The 26419-nt window shown below is 45.4% G+C and overlaps 1 protein-coding gene across 2 annotated transcripts; it reads left to right on the forward strand.

Moving 5' to 3' along the window:
- The first annotated feature begins 16279 nt into the window (after positions 1 to 16279).
- Positions 16280 to 26337, forward strand: LOC132388772 (zinc finger protein 420-like). 2 transcript variants are annotated; one of them, XM_059961186.1, is made up of 2 exons: positions 16280 to 16326; positions 20208 to 24387. In XM_059961186.1, exon 2 carries the CDS (start codon positions 20536 to 20538, stop codon positions 22060 to 22062), a length of 1527 nt encoding a protein of 508 aa, XP_059817169.1. In that variant the 5' UTR covers positions 16280 to 16326; positions 20208 to 20535; the 3' UTR covers positions 22063 to 24387. The 2 variants fall into 2 exon arrangements, 1 of the variants encoding a protein (XP_059817169.1); XR_009510336.1 differs by lacking the exon at positions 20208 to 24387 and adding an exon at positions 25939 to 26337 and having other exon boundaries at positions 16282 to 16326.
- Positions 26338 to 26419: the final 82 nt, after the last annotated feature.

Raw genomic sequence — 26419 nt, forward strand, 5'->3', positions numbered from 1 at the left:
GCTCTTAAAGAAACAGTCACAGTACGACCGCAGGCTCGTAACAGCCGCAACACAACTTCCTGACTTTTGAGCTCAATGCTTCAACTAATAAAGACAACCATGTCATTTGCCTTCTTAACCACCCGATCAATCTGTGCAGTCTCTTTCAGGGAGCGATGAACTTGGAGTCTAAGATCCCTCTAATCATCAACACTGTTCAGGGTTTTGCATTTAACAGTGTACTGTCGCATACATTCGACCTACCGAGCTGCCAAGATGATTATCACTAATCAAATCTCACTGAGACTTCTCAGGTCCTGTTGAATTTATTGCCAAGTGCACACGTACGGGAAGGTACAGGTACAGAGAAACACTGACTTGTGGCAGCATCACAGGCAAGTACATTCAGATAACACACGGAACACGAGTTATACGATTCTCTGTCAGTAACAATCTATAAATATGTTTTATGTCATCAACAATATATAAAATACATTGCGTCATGATTAATAATAAAATGTGCATTTTGTGTCAATAACAGACTTGGAAATGTTGAATTTGGTCCCTCTCCATTCCTCCTGTAATCCACAACCAGCACCTGTGTTTTTGTCACAATGAGGGAGAGATTGTTTTCTTGACCCCACTCTGTCGGGGTGATGACTTCTTCTCTATACACTGCCTCGTTATTATTTGGGATTCGGCCGATCAATGCAGTGTGGTCAGCAAATCTAATTAGCAGATTGGAACCCGCCACTGCAGCCCCACAGTGCACTATGTACTGATTGCAAAGCTACGAAATTGCATGTGAATAGCCTCCCCTCCCCCAACTCCACTCTTTCTGCCTCACCAGCAGACTGGGACATCTCACATCTCGCTGCCTCCGCCAGGACATTATACTGTGAACAGCTGTGGTCAGGGACTGCTCTCTGGGGTACTCCAAACGCTACCTCCTTCCAGTCTGAAAACGATCCACTCATCCAGACACACACTACCGGCAGTTTATCGATCTCCAACGAAAAAGCCGAATCACCTACTCCTGAGGGTCAATACCATTTCTGACTCTGAGTTTACCACCGTCAAATGCCGGGAGGGACATAATAATCAGAAAGTCTCTAGTCACAGCCGTGTAAATAAAATGTGATCTCAGTCAGTGTGTGGCGCATGCTCAGAATGCGAAGGAGACAGACAGACTGAGCCAAGTCACAGACTGATGAAGGGGAGGAATGATCCATTTTGATATAGAGAGGGAAGCGGAGAGTTTGATATTGTGCCTGATGCCGGAACTGTGGCCAGTTAGAAGATGAAGTCTTGTCCCCCCAAGTTGTTTTGAGTTGTGACAGTGTTTTTCTCAGAAGGCACCATGGAAAGTAAATAATCTGAGTGGAAATGTTGTCCTGCACCCTCTGACGTGGTTTGTAAACTTTTAACAGTTTAGAAAAGACAAAGGATTTGTGCATGGGAATCACAAACACAACAGCTCGATAGTTCCGCTGTATCTGTCAGTTCACCAGCGCTTGAATGCCGCCGATCCTTGAATGTGGAGGCGGAGATGGCGGAGAAGACAACGCTCCCTCTTGCTGCAAGGAGAGCCCAAACATTGTCCATGCCCGTCATCTGATTGGATACATCGCAATGACGTTGATAGCACTGTGACGTCATTCTGGCTCTCATTTTGGAAGGGATTCAGTCGGCCATCGCAGATACACCAACAGCTTCGCTCTGGGAAGCGGCCGTTCACCTGCTCCGTGTGTGTGAAGAGACTCATTCAGTTAACCCACCTTGTGATGCTCCGGTGAGTTCACAATAAATAGAGGCCACATTTCTGTCCGGAGTGAGCAAAGAGTTTTACTCAATCATCCCAGCTGCTGTAGCACCAGCAACTTCACATCAGGAAGGAAGTTCAAATCAGCTCCGTGTTAAATGTTTCACCATCACGGTGACTGAAGGCAGCTGCAGGTTCATGAGGGACTGTTACTGTCAGATTCTGCAGTTCTTGCGGCTGCTCATCGCACCCAGGACTGACCCCTGGTCACTGAGCATTGGAGGAGTCTGTTCTGCTGATGTTAGCCTTAAACTAGACTGGTGTTTAATATTGTGGATCTGTGAAAGACAATTCAGTCTGTATCAAATCCCGTGTCTCTCTTGAGGGGCCACTCAGCCCAGCTGGTCCCTGCCCATGTTTCTGTTCCATATCAGTATATGAAAATCTATCCCTGACGTTCCCCTCTCACCCTCACTGAGATGACAGGTTGCAACTAGTCACCACTCCGTGGGATAGGAGATTTCCCTTGAATGTCATAGAATCACAGAAAACTACAACATATTACCGATACTTTGTCCCACAATGTTGTACCGGCCATGTAACTTACTCTAGAAACTGTCTAGAATTACCCTACCGCATAGCCACCTATTTTCATAAGCTCCATGTACCTATCTAAGAGTATCTTAAAAGACCCTATTGTATTCGCCTCTACCACCATCGCTGGCAGTGCATTTCACTCACACACCATCCTTTGTTTAAAAAACTTGGCTCTGTCATCTCCCCTGTCCCTACTTCCAAGCAGATTAAACCTATTCCTCCTCGTGTTAGCCGTTTCTGCCCTGGGAAAAAGCCTCTGACTATCCACACGACCAATGCCTCTCATCATCTTATACACCTGCATGAATTCCCTGCATGATTTTCTCCGGGCTGAACAAGACGATGAGCTCACTGTGGTTGTGACGTTGTTCAGGGCTCCGGACGAAGTTGGTTAAACTCCTTCTTCCCCGCTCTTTTCAACGTTTTGTGTCATTTTCACCAATTTTAAATGACTGTGCCTCAGACAGCTGGGTTGTTGTAATTGTTACATACCAGCAGCAACAGATCACCAACGGAGTCTGGTTTCGATGTTAAAACCACTATCTTTATTAGTATTGTGACGGGGTCCTGAATTACCCCTATGAAGTGTGTTTTTGAAAAGAGAGAGGGAGATGTTCAACACGAGAGAGAGAGAGAGAGAGAGAGAGAGAGAGAGAGAGAGAGAGACAGACAGACTGACTGCTCGGAGATGGTGTTATGGTTTCTCTGCAAGCTTGTTGACACTTTTACAAGGACACTGTCAGCTTCTTCCAGAGAGAGAAGGGAGGAACTGTTTGATGGACAGCTGGGGGTCAGCACGGTGAGATAAGTAGGAGGTCCGCTGATAGACTTCCAGACACATGGTTTTGGACACTGAATGAGCTTTGTTGTGTCCACAGAAAAAGTTGGGCTTTGGAAGATCGATCCGGAGCATCGATCAGTGGCTCTCGCAGTGTGAAAAGGCTGTGACCGGTGGGGAGTTATTCGTGTGTCCATCCCTCGCCTGGGTTAATAACTCCACCACTGAAGAACGGTCCCGTTTGTCGTGTCACAGTCGGTGACTTCCAAAGGATTTCGGAGGACGACGGGGCTATCGACGGCGTCAGCTTACCTGAAGACACAAACCTCTCCTTCTCTCTCTCCATCACTGCTCGACTCAATCCCACGAACTGAACCGAACTTCACTCATCACCGTCAGACGGTATCCATTCACCCCGAGGCGTGAAGAAGCTTGGCTTTCCTATTTCCACACACACACACACACACACACACACACACACACACACACACACACACACACACACACACACACACACACACACATAATCATTGCTAACCTGGTTGATATATCTGCATTTATATTGCTGTATCGCGTAGTTACTAATAAACAGCATTAGTTTACAGCAATACCAGACTCCACGGTGTTTTCTATTTCTGCTGGTTCTTTGACCCGTCACGGGGTACCTAACAGTATCTACTCCAAATATAAAAGATTAAAGGAAATAAACAGAATTTAACAGTGTAATGCGGATATATAGCTCCCAAACTGTCAAGCTTGGGAAACAATACTTAAAGTCTTCAGATGGTAAATTAGAAAAATTCAGTAATCTACGGAATAAGTGAGTGAGGGGAGAGATTTGTAAATCCACTCGAAAATGTAGAGAGAAGGCAATTACGAAGAATTCCACACACATTCCACGCTGGGTAAACGAAATAACAGTCGCCAAAGATCTTATCCGTCGATTAGCTCCGAAATCCACTTAGAAATATCACCAGGTGACAGTCACAGGAATATCGTCTTCAAGTGATTACCACAGAACACCCCGATTCCAGGTAACAAAAGTAAAACCACAGGATACTCCAGCAAATCCACACATATGGATGATACGAAGTGACAGTCACACATCCGTTGTGCACTGCGTGCCGATGATCAGATCAACCGTACCTTTTGGGCATGGAAGAGTTGCAGCCTATAGCAGTCACACGCTGAAGTTCCAACAGCTTGTCTCCCTCTCCCTCTCCCGCTCCCTCAGGCTGCCGCAGCTTGTGTCTGACGTCACAGCCCCGCCTCACTCAGGCACTTAAAGCGACACTCACAGTAAACGAACCTGCGGTCTCGTAACACAATGCACCTCTAAAGTCTGACAGCAGGCAAGCGAGTGAAACTTCGATGGTGCAGAGTCAGAAACAAAAGAGTTGCCAGCCTGAATCAGGGGCTCCAGGGAGAAATGGGGTCCAGAGGAGGAGGACGAATAAGACCAGCAGGATGTGGTTAAAAGTGAAAGATTAGAAGCATTTGGAAACTGGTTGATCGAAAAAAAAGGGGGTTAATTTCTGCAAAACACAGGTGGAAATCAACAGATCTGGCAGAAATTTTGGAGAGGAATAAATAGAAAACGTTTAGGCAGAGCCCCTTCCGCATGCCTAGCCTGTGTACTCCGCTGCTTAGTTGCTCTCTGAATTGTTTTGTGTGTATGCGTCTCTGTATTTCCAGCAACTGCAGAAACTCCTGTGTTTTATATCTGCATTTTACTTTGGCATTAGATACACGTTGATATTGAGTATATTGCTTATGGGAGCCGCTTTCTGCGTTAAAACAGCTGCAGATTTTTTCTATACCCAAGATAAAAAAAAATGAGATATGGACATTGAACCAGTGCTTACAGAAATCTTTAATGGCACCGTGATTACCCATAGGGCCATGAGTTAAGAATTTCGACGGCGCTGAAGCGCTGATGAAATGCGCAGGCGTCAGGCTGAGGCCGTCCCTGAGTTTCACGCATGCGCGCAGTACACAGAAGCATCTGAAAATGTCGGCTGCAGGTAAGAGTGATTCTCCGAGTTTTTATCTTAAACACCGACTTCGGGATAATTCCTCTGAATTTCGGACACCGTGACCAGCAACCCCGGGACAGTCATGCCCTCTTCCCTCTCTCTCAGCCCCACGATCCGTACACGGGCCCCGGGGAGCTTCCGGCTGATGAGGGAATGGGAACCGATGGATCTCTCAGACAGAGCTGAGCTCCAGCTATCTAAACGCAAGGATTGGGAACTCGGAGAAAGGGAACAAAATCTTTTACATCACCAGTTGAGAAAATCGGCATTAGTACTCTTTTCCATAGATGCTGCCTGGCCTGCTGAGCTCCTCCAGTATTTTGTGTGTGTTGCTTCCGCTACCTCTTCTTGCTCTGGACTACTCTACCGGTGAGAACATATTTTGTCCCATTCTCTCTGGGTACGTAATGACATCAAACACCTTTGCCCTGGGCAACAAGTAGCTTTCACATCACAAATGTGCCAGAGTCCAGTGAGACAGACTACTGCCCTTCCCTTCATGTTCATTAGGATTTCATTCACTGAGTTCACCACCGTCAGTCATTGGGGGAGGATTCAGGGGGAATATTTATGTCGAATACATAAACTAGTAATGCCTGTTTGCATTTTGGTGATGCAAAACTTGCTAGAGAATTTGCAAGTGGGAAGAAGTAGAGTGATATTTGGAAATCTGACTTTTTAAAGCGTAATTTAGCAAGGAAAGCACATATGGACAATGTGCGAAAGCTTTGGTGAGAAAATCCTCCATTTCCTGTTACAGGCCTGCTACATAGGTTGTGTGAGAGTGCAGATGAACTCGATCAAACCCAGAGGAGATCAAAGTTCCTATTGACCGTGATTGGCTAGCTGTGAAAATGAATACCTCTCTATATAAAATTCACTGTGCACATATTGTCACTGGGTAAAAAATGCACAGTAAAAGATTAATGTGCACACTGGTTATTACAAATTAGAGGGGAGATTATTACAAATTAGAGGGGTATTGGAGGAAAGGAGGGGAGACCTCCAGTGTCCCTGATGCCCTCACCTACAAGATTTGCATCCAGCTGTAGTTTGTAACCCTGCACTTCAATGAGCTGCAATTTGAAATGGGTGAATTCCAGATCATCCATCAGTTGGAGGAGGTGATAGAAATGACACAAAGAGAGGTGAGTTACTCCCAAGGTGCAGGACACAGGAAACTGGGTGAGGGTCAGGAAGGGGAATGAGGTTAAATAGGCATCGCAGAGTACTCTAGTGGCCATCCCCCACAACAACAGGTGGACCACTCTGACCAACTGGCACATCTGTCATTTTACACAGGGGAGAGGCCGTTCACCTTGTCCGACGTCGGGAATGGATTCACTCGGTCATCTGACCTAATGGCTCACCAGCGAGTTCACACCAGGGAGCGGCCATTCACCTGCTCAGTCTGTGGGAAAGGATTCACTCTGTCATCCACGCTACTGGTACATCAGCGAGTTCACACTGGGGAGAAGCTGTTCACCTGCTCAGACTGTGGGAAGGGATTCACACTGTCATCCCGCCTACTAGTACATCAGCAAGTTCACATTGGGGAGAAGCCGTTCACCTGCTCAATCTGTTGGAAGGGATTCACTCAGTCATCTGATATGCTGGCACACCAACGATTTCACACTGGGGAGAGGCCGTTCACTTGCACAAACTGTGGGAAGAGATTCACTCAGTCATCCACCCTACAGAGACACCAGTCAGTTCACACTGGGGAGAGGCCGTTCACCTGCAGTGAATGTGGGAAGGGATTCACTCAGTCATCCAAACTACTAACTCATCAGTCAGTTCACACTGGGAAGAGGCCGTTCACCTGCGGTGAATGTGGGAAGGGATTCACTCAGTTATCTCATCTACTGAGACACCAGCGAGTTCACACTGGGTAGAGGCCATTCACCTGCTCAGACTTTGAGAAGAGATTCTCTCAGCTATCTCCACCAAATGTGTGTCATTCAGTTCACACAGGGGAGTGACTGTTCAGCTGCTGTGAACGTGGGGAAAGATTCACTCAGTAATCAAACCTTGTGATGCACTGCAGGTTTCACACAGGGGAGAAAGTTTCAATGAGCTGCATGCTGGATATTTGTCCATCGCCGTTGCTGAATGCAATTTCGGGAGTGACTGTCGGTGCTGAACTCTGCAATTATTGCTGCTGCTCACCACTCCCAGTTCTGCACCCTGGTCACTGGGCATGGGAGGAGTTTCTTCTGCTGCATATTCACCTTTAATGGGACTGGAGTTTAATACTCTGAATCTGAGTCAAGTAAATCAGTTCTATTTTAAACTCTGTCTCTGGTACTTAGAGAATTTATAACACACCTTGTGTACAGTGGAAAGTCAACTCGGGCCAGCTGGACACTGCCAGTGATTCTGTTCCAGGTCAGTCCTTTTAAATGCTCCCCTGTTGTTCACCTGTCACTCTCCCTGTGGTGATGTGTTCCAAATAGTCACTACTCTGTGGGTGAAGAGGTTTCTCTTGAATTCTCTGCAGATTGAAGAAGTCGAGCTGACTGCAGTTCTGTCTGAGAAGTTCTTCACTCAGTTACCCTCCTTAACCACGACTCATTTCCACATGATGGGTCATTTCCCCTGCTTCTGAAGGGTTATTGAAAGCACCACTGCCCTCTAAAGACTGAAAGCAGAATGGGAAAGCATTTGTTGGATGTTCAACGGATCAGGGTCAGAAACCAGAGGCAGGTCGGCACAGGGGCAGAGTTTGGGGCTCTGGACGATGGTCGGGGTAAGAAAGTACGATGAGGAAAAGGGAACGAGCAGCAGGGCGTGGCAACGAATGACAGAGTAGCAACATTTGGAAGCTGATTGATGGAGAAAGTCTTTTGTTCGTCTGACTGATGACACAAACAATGCCTGTGGTGAGGTGCTCCACTGGTTGAGGAACGTGTGTTGGGAACGGTTTTTTCTATTGAGGGAGTTGTTCCTGCTTGTTTATCCGGTAATATTATTAATGGCCTTCTAGGTTCCTCCAGCAGTTTGTGTATGTGTTGCTTGGACTTCCAGCAGCCACAGATTCTCTCCTGTTTTTGATAAGAGCAAAAGCCGGGTCATATAATATAGCAAGAAAACAGTGGAAAGTGAGAGGATTGGAAAGTAATTACATAACCAACAGGAGACAACTAAAAAAGAAAAAACACTGGAGAGAAAAGATGAAAAATTAAGGTAAGTGAGCCAATAATATCAAGTATCAAAAGTTGTTCACATACATAAAGAGTAAAGGAGAGGCAAGAGTTGATATTGTACCGCTGGAAGATGATGCTGGTGAGTTAGTAATAGAGTAAAGAAGTAGCGGCTGAATGTAATAGTTATTTTGTGTCAATATTCACTGTGTAAGACACCTGCAGTACAAGACAATAAGACATAGGAGCAGAATTAGGCCATTCAGCCCCATCAAGCCTGCTCTGCCGTTCTATCATGGCTGATCCCGGTTCTCACTCAACCCCGCGCACCTGCCTCCTCGGCATATCCTGCAATGCCCTGACTGATCAGCAAAATATTAGTGTCTGCCTAAGATGTACCCACAGACTTGGCCCCCACCGCCGTCTGTGTCAGAGAATTCCACAGATTCACTGCTCTCTGACTAATATAAAATCCTCCTTAACTACTCTGAAAGGTTGCTCCTCAGTTTGCAGGCTGTGCCCTCTGTTATGGCTACCCCCACCATGCGGAAAGTCCTCTCCTCATCCACACTATTTAAACCTCTCCACATTCGGTAGGATTCAGTGAGATTTTACACCCCCCCCCCCCACATTTATTAAACATTGGTCAGTGCAGGAGTACAAGCCCAAGGCTGGAAAACGCTTCTCATATCTTAACCCCTTTATTACCGGAATCGTCTTCTTGAACACCCTCTGGATTCTCTCCAATGACAACACACCTTTTCTGAGATATGCATCCCAAATACACTAAGTGCGGCCTAAGTAGTGTCTTATAAAATATTAGCATTATCTCCTTGCTTACAGATTCTACTTCACTTTAAATAAATGCCAGCATTGCATTTGCCTTCTTTACCACAGACTCAACCTGTAAATTAACCTTCTGGGAGTCTTGCCCAAGGATTCATATTTCCTTCTGTGCTTCTGTTGTTTGAACCTTCTCCCCCATCAGATAATAGTTCACTATTGTTCCTTTTGCCAAAATGCTTTATCGGACATTTTCCAGTATTGTATTCCATTTGCCACGTTTTTGCCCGTTCTTGAAATTTGTCTGTGTCCTGCTGCAATTGCATTGCTTCCTCAGCACTACCAACACCTCCAGCTACCTTTGTATCATCCACAAACCTTGCCTCAAAGCCATCAGTTGCATTATCCAACTCACTGAAAACAATGTGAAAAGTAGTGGACCAAATACTGACCCCTGTAGACCACCAGTCACTGCCAGACAACCAGAATGATCCCCTTTTATTCCCACTCGCTGCCTCTTGGCTGTCAGCCATTCCTCTATCCATGCCAGTATTACTTCTGACTTTTATCCTGTTGAGCAGTCTCATGTGTGACACCTTATCAGAAGCCTTCTGAAAGTCCAAGTAAATGAAATCCACTGTCTCTCGTTTGTCCATCCTGCTTATGACTTCCTCGAAGAACTCTAACAGATTTGTCAGGCATGATTTCCCTGTACAGAACCTATGCTGGCTTTGATTTACTTTTAGTCTCCTAGTACCCCAAAACCTCATCTGTTATATTAAACTCAAATGCTTTCCCAGGCACTAAGGTTAGGCTAACTGGACTATAATTTGTTTTGTTTTTAGTTGCCCGTTGTTGGATTTTAAAAGAAACCCAATCTTCTAACTTCCTACTCACTTTTGCTAACTTATACACACTTTCCTTGGCTTTTATACAGTCCTTAACTTCCTTTGTCAGCCGTGGTAGTCCAGCCCCACTGTTTGAGAACTACTTCTGCCGGACATATCTATCCTGTACGTTATGGACTATTCTCAGAGATGTCAGCCACCTGGGGAATCACCTCTCTCATGCCTCTGTAATTCCCTTTATTCCATTGCCATACTCCGCATGTGACCTATGCTTCTCCCTCACAAGTTGCAGTGGGAATTCAATCAAATTATTATCACTGCCTTCTAACTGTTCCTTTACATTAACCTCCCTAATAAGTTCTGGGTTAATACACAACACCAAAACTAAGGTAGCAGTTACCTGAGTAGGCTCAACCATCAGCTGCTCTAAAAAGCCATTTTGTAATCATTCCCTCTCTTGCGATCAGACACAAAGGCCTGAAGGTAGATAAGACTGCTGGACCAGAAGGTGTACACCCCAGGGTTCAGAAAGAGGTAGCTGAAGAGACCATGAAGGCATTAGAGTCATAGAACATTATAACAAGGCAAACCCCTTTCGGCCAATCTAGTCCATGCCAAAACATTAATCAGCTGAGTTCCAAAAACTTCCACCTAGACCATAGCCTTCATATCCTTCTCATCCATGGACGTAAGCAACCTTCTCTTGAAGAATGAAATCGTCCCTGTCACTTGCTCTGGCAGCTCGGTGCACACTCTCCCCGCCTCTGAATGAAGAAGTTTCCCCTTAGTTTTCTCTTCAAGTGATGAGTAATTATCTATCACAAATCACTAGATGTTGGAATGGTTCTGGCGGACTAGAAAGTTGCAAATGTCACGCCACTCTTTAAGAAGAGAGAGAGGCAGAAGAAAGGACAACAAAGGTTTTGCTTCCTGAAAACCTTTAGGTGTATCTGATGAATTTTGGACTACTGATCATGAAAACCACCATGAAATTTCCCTGTGATGCACCAATTTTTGAAATCACTCGTATTATTTCAATTCATAATTCAGGTCAATTAAAATGTTGCCTGCAATGTAAGCTGGAAAGTTTCCTATCTTGTTCAGGCATGCTTGGGCATGCTTACGCGGCGCTGCTGCTGCATGGCAGGACAGGTTTTAGTAATAATTATTGGGTTCAGGACTGTAAGGATGGAATTTGCTATCACCAGGCACAAACATTTCTGTGAAGGATTTTGATATTTGAGACGGATGCTTCCCAGAGTAAGCATTTTTGTTGGTCCACAAATCAAACAGATCATCACTGATAGGCAATTTGAAGAAGTTCTGGTGGGACCAGAAAAAATGGCAAGGAAGGCATTCAAGGAAGCTGCTGAAATTTTTCTCGGCATCAGCAGAACACCAAACTTCATGCAGCTGGTTGAAACCATGCATATACAACCATAAAATGCAACATGTCCCTAAAGATTCATTTTCTGCATTCACATTTGGACTTCTTCCCTGCAAATCTTGGTGCTGTTAGTGACGAGCATGGTGAAAGGTTTCAGCAGGACATTGTGGTCATGGAGAAAACATACCAGGGCAACTGAATCCAGCAATGCAGCAAATTAGTGTTGGACACTTAAGCGAGAAGCCTCAGACACTGAGTACGATTGAAAATCATTAACAAAATATTTATATCTTGGTTGCACTATTGCAAAGCATCAGCACCATGATGCAATTAAAGACAATATGTTCAATAAAAGTTAATTTGTCATTTTTCTAAATTCCTGCGTGATACAAGTAGTCTTAAATTACATTTGTGTTAATCTTCAAGCAGTTTATCATAAACAAAAAAAATTCTGAGGAAGCAACACTTTTGAAAAAAAAGAATTGTTGTCCAGTGAAATTATAAGACAGTTAGTCTGATCTCAGTGGTCAGGAATATGTTCGGGTGTATTAAGGGTGAGTGTTTTGGGTACTGTAATTGGGGAGGCATGATGAAGTTGGACAAAGTCAGCAGAATTCCTTTGCAGGGAATCGTGTGTAACAAATCACTTGGAATATTTTGAGGAAATAACAGGCAAGATAGATAAAGCAGAGGCAGTGGATGTTGTTTGCTTGGATTTTCAGATGAGCTTTAACAAGGAAGGCCGATTGAGAAAGTAAGGAAGCAATGGATCCAGAACTGGCTTGCCGCAGAGGACAAAGTGTAGTTGTAGTCGTGTCATATTCTGCATGGAGGTCTGTGACTAGTGGTCTATTACTAGTGGACTAGTGGATGACTCCCATCCACTCCATAAGGTACTGGTTTGGCACAGAAGTACATTTGGCCAGAGACTCATTCCACCGAGATGAAACACTGAGCGTCAAAGGAAGTCATTCCTACTTGTGGCCATCAAACTTTACAACTCCTCCCTCGGAGTGTCGGACACCCTGAGCCAATAGGCTGGCCCTGGACTTATTTCCACTTGGAATAATTTACTTATTATTGTTTAATTATGGTTTTATATTGCTACATTTCTACACTATTCTTGGTTGGTGTGACTGTAACAAAACCCAATTTCCCTCGGTAACAATAAAGTATATCTGTCTGTCTGTCTGGTGTGCCTCCGGGATCTGTTCTGGGACCTCTACTCTTCATGATTTTTATGAATGACCTGGATGAGGAAGTGGAGGGATGGGATAGTAAGTTTGCTGATGACACAAAGGTTGGGGGTGTTGTTGATAGTGTGAAGGGCTGTCAGGGGTTACAGCAGGTCATTGATAAGATGCAAAACTGGACTGAGAAGTGGCAAACGGAGTTCAACACTGATAAGTGTGAGGTGATTCATTTTGTTAGGTCAAATATGATGGCAGAATATAGTATTAATGGTAAGACTCTTGGCAGTGCGGAGGATCAGAGGGATCTTGGGGTCCGAGTCCATAGGACACTCAAAGATGTTATGCAGGTTGACTGTGTGGTTAAAAAGGCATAAGGTGCATTGGCTTTCATCAACCGTACGATTGAGTTTAAGAGCCGAGAGGTAATGTTGCAGCTATATAGGACCCTGGTTAGAGTCCACTTGGAGTACTGTGCTCATTTCTGGTTGCCTCAATACAGGAAAGATGTGGAAACCATTGAAAGGGTGCAGAGGAGATTTACAAGGATGTTGCCTGGATTGGGGAACGTGCCTTATGAGAATAGGTTGAGTGAATTCGGCCTTTTTTCTTTGGAACGATGGAGGACGAGAGGTGACCTGATAGAGGTGTATAAGGTGATGAGAGGAATTGATCGTGTGGATAGTCAGAGGCTTTTTCCCAGCGCTGAAATGGCTAACATGAGAGGGAAAGTTGTTTTTACACAGAGAGTGATGAGTGTGTGGAATGGGCAGCCGGGGGAGGCGTTGGAGGCGGAACCGATAGGGTGTTTTAAGAGACTCCTGGACAGGTACATGGAGCTTAGTAAACTAGAGGGCTATGGGTAACCCTAGGTAATTTCTAAGTTAAGGGCATGTTCGGCACAGAATTGTGGGCTGAAGTGCCTGAATTGTGCTGTCCGGTTTCTATGAACATGCATTTTGTGTCAATAACTCATTTGGAAATGTTGTATTTGGTCTCTTAGCCAAATAGTGGACACAGTTTGTGAACAACTGGGTTCCAAGTATTGGTCCCTACAACACCCACTGGGACATCTTACAGGCCCAGGAAGGGTCTTTAAACAGCCCGACTACCGGAACAGACGAAGGCCACTCGGCCCCTCCAAACCGTCCTGTCATTCAATGTCCTTGGACTGGTCCATTCGCCCCCCTCTTTGCTCGGACCATTGTCCCCACCTATAGGTCAATAGACTGCCGGTTTGACCCCCAATGTGGTGAATCCCTCTGTTCGCCACCATTCCATCTTTCCAATAAAATGCACCCCCTTCCTTCCCCTACTGGGTTGATACCCTCCGTCCCCGGGGAGTCAGCAACAAGCCGATTCGCCAAGTGTTCTCCTCCTACCTCTCGGCGATACATCAGACTCAGGCCGCAGGGGACGCTTCAGAAGCGTCCCCAACTTCCCTCGGAGGGAAGCGGAAAGAAATCAAAAAGCGGGACATTTACTTTGAGGTTTATCCCGCCGAGGAAGCGGGGGAGACGATCTCTCGGCTGTTTCGCCTGTGCTATTGAGTGTAACGAGTAATTGACATCGCTTCGCACCAACGGAGATAACACAGCGCCTGAATCTTCTGTTCCTCTCGGGGCCATAATCATAACTGTTGCTCGACAGATCCCACTGAATAAAGTTGAAATTTCAAAGTTTAAGTCGGAAAAGGGAGAGACTAATGGCGGACAGAAATCGACTGTGTCTTACATGTCAGTGAGCGGGAGGCGGAGTCCTGTGTTAAATGTTTAACCATCACGGTGACTGAAAGCAGCTGCAGGTTCATGAGGGACTGTTACTGTCAGATTCTGCAGTTCTTGCGGCTGCTCATCGCACCCAGGACTGAACCCTGGTAACTGAGCATTGGAGGAGTCCGTTCTGCTGATGTTAGCCTTAAACTAAACTGGCGTTTAATATCGTGGATCTGTGAAAGATAAATCAGTTCTGTATCAAGCCCCGTGTCTCAGGTAGTTATTGAAACTACCACACTCACGATGCAAACTAGGGAGGCCACTCGGCCCATCTGGTCCCTGCCCACATTTCTGTTCCATATCAGTATATCAAAATCTACCCGGGCCGTTCCGCTCTCACTCTCCCTGAGATGACAGGCTGCCAACCATGTAACCTACTCTAGAAATTGCTTAGAATTACCCTACTGCATAGCCACCTATTTTCCTAAACTCCATGTACCTATCTAAGAGTCTCTTAAAAGACTATTGTATCCGCTTCTACCACCATCGCTGGCAATGCATTCCACACAAACACCACTCTTTGCTTTAAAACCTTAGCTCTGACATGTCCTCTGTACCTACTTCCAAGCAGCTTAAACCTATTCCCCCTCGTGTTACCCGTTTCTGCCCTGGGAAAAAGCCTCTGTCTATCCACACGACCGATGCCTCTCATCATCTTATACACCTGCATGAATTCCCTGCATGATTTTCTCCGGGCTGAACAAGACGATGAGCTCACTGTGATTGTGACGTTGTTCAGGTCTCCGGACGAAGCTCGGGAAACAATGCTTAAAGTCTTCAGATGTTAAAGTAGAACAGTTCAGTAATCCACGGAATAAGTGAGTGGGAGAAGAGAGTTGTAAATCCACTCGAAAATGTAGAGAGAAGGCAATTACGAAGAATTCCACACACATTCCACGCTGGGTAAACGAAATAACAGTCGCCGAAGATCTTATCCGTCGATTAGTTCCGAAATCCACTTAGAAATATCACCAGGTGACAGTCACAGGAATATCGTCTTCAAGTGGTTACCACAGAACACCCCGATTCCAGGTAAGGGCCGACAAAAGTGATACCACGGGTACTCCAGCAAATCCACACATATGGATTATACGAAGTGACAGTCACACATCCGTTGTGCACTGCGTGCCGATGATCAGATCAACCGTACCTTTTGGGCATGGAAGAGTTGCAGCCTATAGCAGTCATACGCTGAAGTTCCAACAGCTTGTCTCCCTCTCCCTCTCCCGCTCCCGCTCCCGCTCCCGCTCCCTCAGGCTGCCGCAGCTTGTGTCTGACGTCACAGCCCCGCCTCACTCAGGCACTTAAAGCGACACTCACAGTAAACGAACCTGCGGTCTTGTAACACAATGCACTTCTAAAATCTGACAGGAGGTAAGCGAGTGAATCTTCGATGGTGCAGAGTCAGAAACAAAAGAGTTGCCAGCCTGAATCAGGGGCTCCAGAGAGAGATGGGGTCCAGAGGAGGAGGACGAATAAGACCAGCAGGATGTGGTTAAAAGTGAAAGATTGGAAGCATTTGGAAACTGGTTGATCGAAAAAAAAGGTGGTTAATTTCTGCAAAATACAGGTGGAAATCAACAGATCAAGCAGAAATTTTGGAGAGGAATAAATAGAAAACGTTTAGGCAGAGCCCCTTCCGCATGCCTAGCCTGTGTACTCCGCTGCTTAGTTGCTCTCTGAATCGCAGAGTTCCTCCAGCGTTTTGTGTGTGTCCAGCAACTGCAGAATCTCCTGTGTTTTTATATCTGCATTTTACTTTGGCATTAGAGACACGTTGATATTGAGTATATTACTTATGGGAGCCGCTTTCTGCGTTAAAACAGCTGCAGATTTTTCCTATACCCAAGATAAAACAAAAAGAGATATGGACATTGAACCGGTGCTTGCAGAAATGTTTAATGGCACCGTGATTACCCATAGGGCCATGAGTTAAGAATTTCGCCGGCGCTTGAGTGCCGATGAAATGCGCAAGCGTCAGGCTGAGGCCTCCCTGACTTTCACGCATGCGCACAGTACACAGAAGCCTTTGAAAATGTCGGTCGAAGGTAAGAGTGATTCTCCGTGTTTTTATCTTAAACACCGACTTCGGGATAATTCCTCTGAATTTCCGACACCGTGGCCAGCAATCCCGGGACAGTCCTGCTCTCTTCCCTCTCTCTCAGCCCCTCGATCCGTACACGGGCCCCGGGGAGCTTCCGGCCGCTGAGGGAATGGGAACCGATGGATCTCTCAGGCAGAGCTGAGCTCCAGCTATCTAAATGCAAGGATTAGGAACTGGGAGAAAGACAACAAAATCTTTTACATCAGCAGTTGAGAAAATCGGCATTAGGACTCTTTTCCATAGATGCTGCCTGGCCTGCTGAGCTCCTCCAGTATTTTGTGTGTGTTGCGTCCTCTACCTCCTCTTGCGCTGGACTTTTCTATCGGTGAGAACATGTTTTGTCCCATTCTCTCTGGGTACGTAATGACATCAAACACAACATCAAACCTGTTGGAAGATGATGTCCCGGGGCCTGTTGCTCCTTTTGCTGTGGTACCGTTTCCTGGATGGTAGCAGCAGGAACAGTTTGTGGTTGTGGTGAATTGGGCCTGTTTGACCCTGATATTCGTTGGGCCCTTTTTACACACCTGTCTGTGTAAATGTACTGAATCATGGAAAGTAGATTGTGCAATGTATAATTTCCTTGTTTATATTTAGAGACATTTTTTGGTGTATAAAATGATGAGGGGTATTGAGCGTGTGAGTGGCCAGAGGAGTGTTTTTTCCCCCCAGGGTTGAAGTGGTTAATGCCACGTTTCCACACTCCCATAGACCCTTTGTCCATCTCCTGAGTAAATAGAGTTTGAAAAATATTTAATGTCTCCCCCATCTGCTTTGTTCCACACGTGGATTGCCATTCCGGTCTTCCAGAGGACCAACTTTGTGCCTTGCAATCCTTTTGCTCTTAATCTATCACTAGAATCCCTGAGGATTATCCTTCACCTTTTCTGTGACAGCAACCTCATGCCATTTTTATCCATCCTGATTGATTTCTTACGTGTTCTCTTGCATTTCTTATACTCCATAAGAAACTGACTGCCTATCCCTGTTATGCAATTCCATTTTGTGCTTTACCAGGGTCTAAATATCTCTTGCAATCCAAGTTTCCCTACAGTTTCTATCTTTACCTTTTATTCTGACATACCCACTTTGTACTTTCAAAATTTCGCTTTGAAGGCCTCCCATTTACAAAACACACCTTTGCCAAAAGGCAGCCTGTCCCAATCCACAGTTGCCAGATCCTAGTGTTGATTCCAGGTGTTGATCCATCCCTGAACACATCCACCTTTCCTACGCTGCTCCTTGTATTGGAATATACAGGGCTCAGCATATTCACTGCACCATGCTCAACTTTTTCATTCCTGACTTTGCCTGAGGCCTGAACAACATCTGTCTCCACAACCTCTTCACTATCTGTTCTGTTATTCAGGGTCCCATTCCCCCTGCAACTTTAGTTTAATCGTCCTTACCCCCACCTCTCACCATGCAGATCTATAACCCCTTTGGCTTTCCTCTCACAGATCAATAAAAAGGAGGTGCATACAAGGTACAGGCAGATAGGAACAAATGGGGTACTTATGAAATACAGGAAATTCAAGTGAACACTCATGAAAGAAATAAAGGCATGAGGTTGCCCCAGCAGCCAAGGTGAAGGAGAATCCTCAGGGATTCTGCAGATATGTTACGAGCAAAAAGATTGCAAGGGAAAAAAATAATTCTCTGGAAGATCAGAATGGTAATCCATATGAAAGGATAGCATAAACTAGCATCCGTATTTGCTCAAGAGATGAACACAGAGTCTACAGAATTGAGGCAAAGCCGCATCAACTTCATGGATGCTGTACAGATTACAGAGGTGGAGGGGTTTGAGGCAAATTAGTGTGGATCAATCCCCAGGGCCTGACAAGTTGTTCACCTGGACCCTACAGAAGACAAGTGCAGAAATTATTGGGGCCTTAGCACCGATATTTAAATCATCCTTAGTGACAGGTGAGGTCCTGGAGGTTTGGAGGACAGACAATGTTGTTCCACTGTTCTAGAAAGGCTGTAAAAATAAACTAGGAAATTATACATTGGTGAGCTTGACATTAGTACTGGGAAAGTTATTGGAATCTGTGTGCAGGAACCAAGTATATACTGTAAGTATTTGGATAGGTGTGGACTGATAAAGGATAGACAGCATGGCTCTCGCCAATCTTATAGAGTCTCTCCAGGAAGTTATCAGGGAAGTGGATGAAGACAAGGCAGTGGATGTTGTCTACATGGACTTTAGCAAGGTACTTGACAAAGTCTCATATGGGAGGTTGGTCAAGAAGGTTCAGTCACTCAGCATTCAAGATGAGATAGTAAATTGGATGAGACATTGTCTTTGGGAGAAGACAGAGGGTGGTAGAAGATGGTTGCCTCTCTGACTGGAAGCCTGTGACTGGTGGTGTGCCACAGGGATCAGTGCTGGATCTGTTGTTGTTTGTCATCTATATCAGTAATCTGGATGATGGTGTGGTTAACTGGATCAGCAAATTTGTGGGTGACACCAAGACTGGTGGTGTAGTGGACAGTGAGGAAGACTATCATCGCTTTCAGTGCTACCTGGACCCGCTGGGAAAATGGTTTGAGAAATGGAAAATGGAATTTAATGCAGACCAGTGTGAGTTGTTACACTTTGGTTTTACCTACCAAGGGAGGTCTTTCACAGTGACTGGTCGGGCACGGAGGAGTGTTGTGGAAGAAAGGGACCTGGGAATACAAGTCCTTAATTCACTGAAAGTGGTATCACAGGTAGATAGGGATGGAAGGAATGATTTCAGCCCATTGCCCTTCATGAACCAAAGTACTGATAACAATAGATGGCTGTTATGTTGACTTCTAGAAGACATTGGTGAGGCCTAATTTTGAGAATTCTGTGCAGTTTTGGTCACCAACCTATAGGTAAGATGTAAAAGTGGTTCAGAGAGTTCAGAGAAAATTCACAAGGATTTTGCCAGGTCTGGAGGACTTGGGTTAGAAGGAAAGATTGAACAAATCATGACTTTATTCCTTGGAATGTAGAAGATTGAGGGGAGATTTGATTGTGATAGAGAGGCACAGATCGTGTTAATGCAAGCTGGCTTTTTCCATGAAGATTGGGTGGAACGACAACCAGAGGCCATGGGTTAAAGGTGAAAGGTGAAATGTTAGGGGAAACATGAGGGGAATCTTCTTCATACCGATGGTCATCCGGGTGTGGAATGAGCAGCCAGCACAAGTGGTGCATGAGAGCTCGATTTCAACATTTAAGCGGTTCGTGTAGGTACCTGGATGGTAGCGGTGTGGGAGTGAGCAGTTTAAATAGTTCAGCACAAACTAGATGGCCCAAAGGACCTGTTTCTGTGTTGAAATTTTCTATGATCGTGACAAGAACCTGGAATAATACAAAAATTCACTCTAACCCCTTTTGACCGTCGTGCGAACCAACCAGTCATTTCAGCAGGAATTTTTTATATGGCGTTAAAACTGTGGCACTTTAAGTTAATAATACATAAAAGAAGATCCCAGCTGCACGTCAAGGAAGACTACTTGCGTGAGAGTGTTTCAGTTACTGTGGAGCCAGGCACCCATGAAGCTCAGCAGGAACAGGGAATAATACCAATGGAGAGAGTCAGACTGAGCCAGGTCACAGATTGGAGACGGCAGGAATGCCCCATTCTTATAGAAACAGGAAGAGCGTCAGGGAATTGATGGTCATTCCAGATACCAGCAGTCTGCCCAGTCAGGAGATGATTTCTCTGTCCAACTTGGGTTTAACCTCACTGTAACAGTGTGATACCAGATCAAACCTTGGCAGCTCAAGTAATCTCATCTGAAATGTCCTACACCCATTGATGGATTTTGTAAATCTTTTTACAGGTTAAAACTGAGAACGAATTCGTCTCCAGGAAGCTCAAACATGGCACGCCAGATTTGTTGTCTCTCTTTGGATATTTAAGAAGTGGAGCCAGGGATCCAATTGACCACCCTTCCTGCTCAGACAGTGGGAATAGATTCACTCAGTTATCACAATTGAAGGTACATCAGCATGTTCACACTGGGCAAGGCCATTCACCTGTTCTGTGTGTGAGAAGGGGTTCAGACAGTCTTTCCACCTGTGGACACAGCAGTCAGTTCACACCACACTGGGCAGAGGCTGGTCATCTGCTGAATTTCTGGGAAAGGATTCACTCAGTCATCTGACCTAATGGCTCACCAGCGAGTTCACACTGGGGAGAAACCATTCACCTGTTCAGTCTGTGGGAAGGGATTCACTCAGTCATCCAACCTACGGAGACATCAGCGAGTTCATACTGGGGAGAGGCCGTTCACCTGCTCAGTCTGTGGGAAGGGATTCACTCAGTCATCCCAACTACAGAGTCATCAGCCAGTTCACACTGGGGAGAAGCCATTCACCTGCTCAGTCTGTGGGAAAGGATTCACTCAGTCATCTACCCTACTGGTACATCAGCGAGTTCACACTGGGGAGAAGCCGTTCACCTGCTCAGTCTGTGGGGAGGGATTCACTCAGTCATCCCAACTACAGAGTCATCAGCAAGTTCACACTGGGGAGAAGCCGTTCACCTGCTCGGACTGTGGGAAGAGATTCACTCGGTCATCCACCCTAATGGCTCACCAGCGAGTTCACACTGGGGAGAAGCCATTCACCTGCTCAGTCTGTGGGAAGAGATTCACTCAGTCATCCCACCTACAGAGACATCAGCGAGTTCACACTGGGGAGAGGCCGTTCACCTGCTCAGTCTGTGGGAAAGGATTCACTCTGTCATCTACCCTACTGGTACATCAGCGAGTTCACACTGGGGAGAGGCCGTTCACCTGCTCAGAATGTGGTAAGGGATTCACTCTGTCATCTACCCTACTGCTACATCAGCGAGTTCACAGTGGGGAGAAGCCATTCACCTGCTCAGTCTGTGGGAAAGGATTCACTCTGTCATCTACCCTACTGGTACATCAGCGAGTTCACACTGGCGAGAAGCCGTTCACCTGTGCAGTCTGTGGGAAGGGATTCACTCAGTCATCCCACCTACAGAGACACCAGCAAATTCACACTGGGGAGAAGCCATTCATCTGCTCAGAATGTGGGAAGGGATTCACTGAGTCATCCAACTTACAGAAACACCAGCGAGTTCACACTGGGGAGAAGCCGTTCGCCTGCTCGGACTGTGGGAAGAGATTCACTCGGTCATCCCACCTACAGAGGCACCAGCTTGTTCACACTGGGGAGAAGCCGTTCACCTGCTCGGACTGTGGGAAGAGATTTACTCGGTCATCTACCCTACTGCTACACCAGCGAGTTCACACTGGGGAGAAGCCGTACAGCTGCTCGGACTGTGGGAAGAGATTCTCTCGGTCATCCCAACTACAGAGTCACCAGCGAGTTCACACTGGGGAGAAGCCGTTCACCTGCTCAGAATGCGGGAAGGGATTCACTCAGTCATCCCACCTACAGAAACACCAGCGAGTTCACACTGGGGAGAAGCCATTCACCTGCTCAATCTGTGGGAAGGGATTCACTCGGTCATTCACTCTACAGAGACATCAGCGAGTTCACACTGGGGAGAAGCCGTTCAGCTGCTCGGACTGTGGGAAGAGATTCACTCGGTCATCCCAACTACAGAGTCACCAGCGAGTTCACACTGGGGAGAAGCCATTCACCTGCTCAGAATGTGGGAAGGGATTCACTCAGTCATCCCACCTACAGAAACACCAGTGAGTTCACACTGAGGAGAAGCCATTCACCTGCTCAATCTGTGGGAAGGGATTCGCTCGGTCATTCACCCTACAGAGACATCAGCAAGTTCACACTAGAGAGAGGCCATTCACCTGCTGAGAATGTGGGAAAGGATTCACTCAGTCATTCCACCTACTGGCACACTTGTCAGCTCACAGTGGCGAGTGGCCATTGTTATGCTTGTTTACATTGCGTGCTGCTTGTTTAGTTTTAACCGAGGACACAGACACTCAGAGTCAGATGGAGACGAAGGAGGAAAAATGGAGGAATCGAAACCAGGGAACTAGTGCCCAAGGGTGACTGTTTGGAACTTTCCTTTGCCCACAAGGGTGGGCTAATTATCGATTCACCATACATCGTAAGTGTGGTTGTCACCTCATTTGATCCATAGCAGTGGATCTGATGTGGGGTATCCTGCGGAGACCACTTATGTGTTAACCATTGCCTGGCTGTGGTGTGGCAGTTCATTTTAAGATGATACCCCTTATGGCAAGTCACTTCGGGTGATAATTAGTATGTGGATTTGGAAGGATGACAGATAAAATCTACAGCAACTGTTGTCTCGTTTTACCACCACGGAACCTGTGGAATACGACATAATTGCCTTCTCTCAACATTTACCCTGGATTACAATTATCTCTCGCATCACCTATTCTGTGGTTGAACTGAACTTTCATACTCTACCATCTCAAGACTCCAAGCCTTGTTTCCCCGGAGCTCAATAGTTTGCGTGTTATATTTATACACATTTATACACATAACACTCACGAGGAAATCTGCAGATGCTGGAAATTCAAACAACAACACATACAAAATGCTGGTGGAACACAGCAGGCCAGGCAGTATCTATAAGGAGAAGAAATGTCGATGTTTCAGGCTGAGACCCTTCGTCAGGACTAGCCGAAAGGAAAGATATTAAGAGATTTGAAAGTAGTGGGGGGAGGGTGAAATGCGAAATGATAGGAGAAGACCAGAGGTGGTGGGATGAAGCTAAGAGCAGGAAAGGTGATTGGCGAAAGTGATACAGAGCTGGTGAAGGGAAAGGATCATATGACAGGAGGCCTCAGGAGAAAGAAAGGGGGGGGGGGGGGGAAGCACCAGAGAGACATGGAATACAGGCAAACAATTAAATATGTCAGTGTTGGGGTAAGAAGGGGAAGAGGGTCATTAACGGAAGTTAGAGAAGTAAATGTCATCCCATCAGGTCGGAGGCTACCCAGCCGGTATATAAGGTGTTGTTCCTCCAACCTGAGTTTGGATTAATTTTGACAGTAGAGGAGGCCATGGTTAGACATATCAGAATGGGAATGGGACGTGGAAATAAAATGTGTGGCCATTGGGAGTAGTCTGTTGCTGCTGGTTCATTTCTAAAGTGTTACAGTTTGTAACAAAATGGGGCCTGCATCTGGCATATGAACAGATTTAAGGATTGATTTATTATCGATTTCATCCCTTTTGATTTATTTGTGTGTGGAAAATCAGCAGCAATGGATGTTGATAGATATCTGGAAGTGTGAACCTCTCAGGCATTAGAGGACTCCAGAAGGATTGAGTTATTGAGTATTGCTAAAACGTTAATACTTGCTAAGGTGAAATTGACAATGAGGAGAGCACAGATGCAGAGGGTGATAGCTGAACATTATGTATCTGAGGGTGTGTTTAAAGTGGAGGAGTTGGAGGTGTTTCCTGAAACTAAACCTCATGAGCTTGAGCTCCAGTACAAGTGAGAAAAATTAAAGATGGAGGCTCGGGAAAGGCAGAGGCAGTTTCAGGCTGGAGAGGCAAAAAAGCAGAAAGAAAATTCTCTTACAAAGTGTAATTAAGGGGAAGGCTTAGCAAGCCTATTCTGCTTTGACAGTTGCTGAAGCAGCTTATTATTTATTTATTTATGGTGCCCCCCCCCCCAATCATTGCCACTGGGCTATAATTGCGCAGGAGCAGTGTGTGGTTCAGTGCTTTGCTCAAGGACACACAAGCTGCCTCGGCTGAGGCTCAAAATCATGACTTCCAGATCGCTAGTTCAACACCTTAACCACATGGTCAGATCAGTTTGCTTTAACTCATGAAGTTATGTTTACCCTGAATAAGAGTTTCCAAAAGGCACTCATCAAGTTGTGGGTAAACCTAATGAGCTCACCCCAGTGGCCTGTACCTACATTCGCTGAACCCTTTTCCAAAGTTATAGTGGATTGTGTTGGCCCATTGCCAAGGACTAAAGCTAGCCATCAGTATCTGCTAACTATTATGTGTACTGCATCCTGATTCCCAGAGGCAATACCTCTCCGAAATATTAAAGCTTAAACTGTGGCGAAGGCTCTTACCAAGATTTTCACTTTATTTGATTTGCCTAAAGAAATCCAGTCTGATCAAGGATGTAATTTTACATCTGGATTATTCCAGCAGGTAATTTCTGAACTGGGAGCAAAACAAATTGCATCATCTGCGTACCATACAGAATCACAAGGGGCTTTAGAAAGATTTCATTCTACCCTCAAAACAATGATTAAGACATATTCTGTTGAAAATGGAACAGACTGGGATGAAGGAATACATTTGCGTTCGTCCGCAGAAAGAGAGTCAGTACAGGAATCAATGGGCTTTAGTCCATTTGAACTTGTATTTGGTCGCAGAGTGACCTTAGACCTTGTTAAAAGGAACAGTGGATTGATGTTAACTCGTTAGACTATGTTTTGAGGTTCAAAAATAAACTACACCAAGCCTGTAGTCTAGCGAGACAAAAAGATTTCTCAAAACAAAATGAAGTGTTGGTTTGATAACAGGGCTCACGAAAGAAAATACCGGGTGGGAGATAAGGTGCTTGCCTTATTTTGACGAATCCACTTCAGGTGAAATTCAATAGACCGTATGAAATAGTCTCCCAAATTAATGATGTGAATTATGTTATTAAAACACCCGACTGACATAAACTAACACAGGTGGTGCACATAAATATGAAAAAACCTTTTTTGACAAGCAGGCACAAACTGTGAGTGTTGTTGTCAAAATATATGAATTTGGCAACCCTGAGAATGAAACCATTGACTCGTCTGAGACTTTTCACAAGCCAAACATGGCCCCAGTAAGACTAATGAACTCGGTTGTTCCAGAAAACATTGATAACAAGTTGGCTCATCTGCAGCCAAAACAACAACAACAGCTGAAGGAATTAATTCTGAAGTTTAAAGATTTATTTCCCGATGTTCCCAAGCAAAGCACGGTCGCAGTACCTGATGTAGATATTGGTCAAGCCAAACCGATTAAACAACACCCATATCGCTTGAACATAGAAAAGTGTAAATTGGCTGAGCAAGGAATTGACTATATGCTGGAAAATGGTATTATTAATCCTTCAGCATCAGATTGGAGCTCACACTGCGTTATTGTGCCCAAACCTGATGTAGTGTTAGATTTTGCACTGTTTATAGGACGGTAAATGCAGTAACAAAAACAGATGCCTATCCTATCCCTATGGTGGATGATCGCATCTATAAGGTTGGAAAAGCTAAATTTCTTACAAAGATTGATCTGTTGACAGGGTATTGGTGTGTCCATTGACGGACAGAGGTAGAGACATTTCTGTGTTTGTGACACCATCTGGGTTGAATGAATACAATGTTTTGCCTTTTGGAAGGAAAAATGCTCCAGGAACATTCCAGGGAATGTTTGATTCTGTAATTCGAGGGTTAGAACACACAGATACCTATATTGATGGCTTCGTCACAGGGAGTGACACTTGGGAAGAGCATATCTCTGCAGTAGAGAAGCTGTTTGACAGGCTTTCCCAGGCCAGCCTTACAGTTAACTTAGCTAAGAGTGAATATGTCCTTGACACTGTGACCTATCTTGGTGTTGTTGTAGGTCAAGGCAAGTGGGCTCCTGTTCGGGTAAAAGTCCAGACAATTTCTCAAGTTCCTATTCTGACTGGTAAGAAGGCTCTTCGAAGGTTTTTGGGAATGGTTGGATATTATCGTACGTTCTGCAAGAACTTTGCTGATATCGCCTTTCCTCTGACTAATCTCCTGAAGAAGGGTGAAAAGTTTGTTCGGACCGAGCCTTGTCAGTAGGCATTTGATCGATTGAAAGCCATTTTTATGTCATCAATCTGTGCTCAGGGCACCTGACTTTACAAAGCCGTTTTCTATAGCTGTGGATGCCAGTGATGAAGCTGCCGGGACAGTGTTATTACAGAAAGATGATGATGATGTTGAACATCCTGTAGCTTACTTTTCGAGAAAATTCAATGAGCAGCAAATAAATTATTCCACCATAGAGAAAGAGTTGTTGTCACTCATCTTGGCTTTGCAGCATTTCGATGTCTGTGTTTGCCCTGCACAGATAA

The sequence above is a fragment of the Hypanus sabinus genome, unplaced genomic scaffold (assembly GCF_030144855.1).
Source record: "Hypanus sabinus isolate sHypSab1 unplaced genomic scaffold, sHypSab1.hap1 scaffold_406, whole genome shotgun sequence".
NCBI lineage: Eukaryota > Metazoa > Chordata > Chondrichthyes > Myliobatiformes > Dasyatidae > Hypanus > Hypanus sabinus.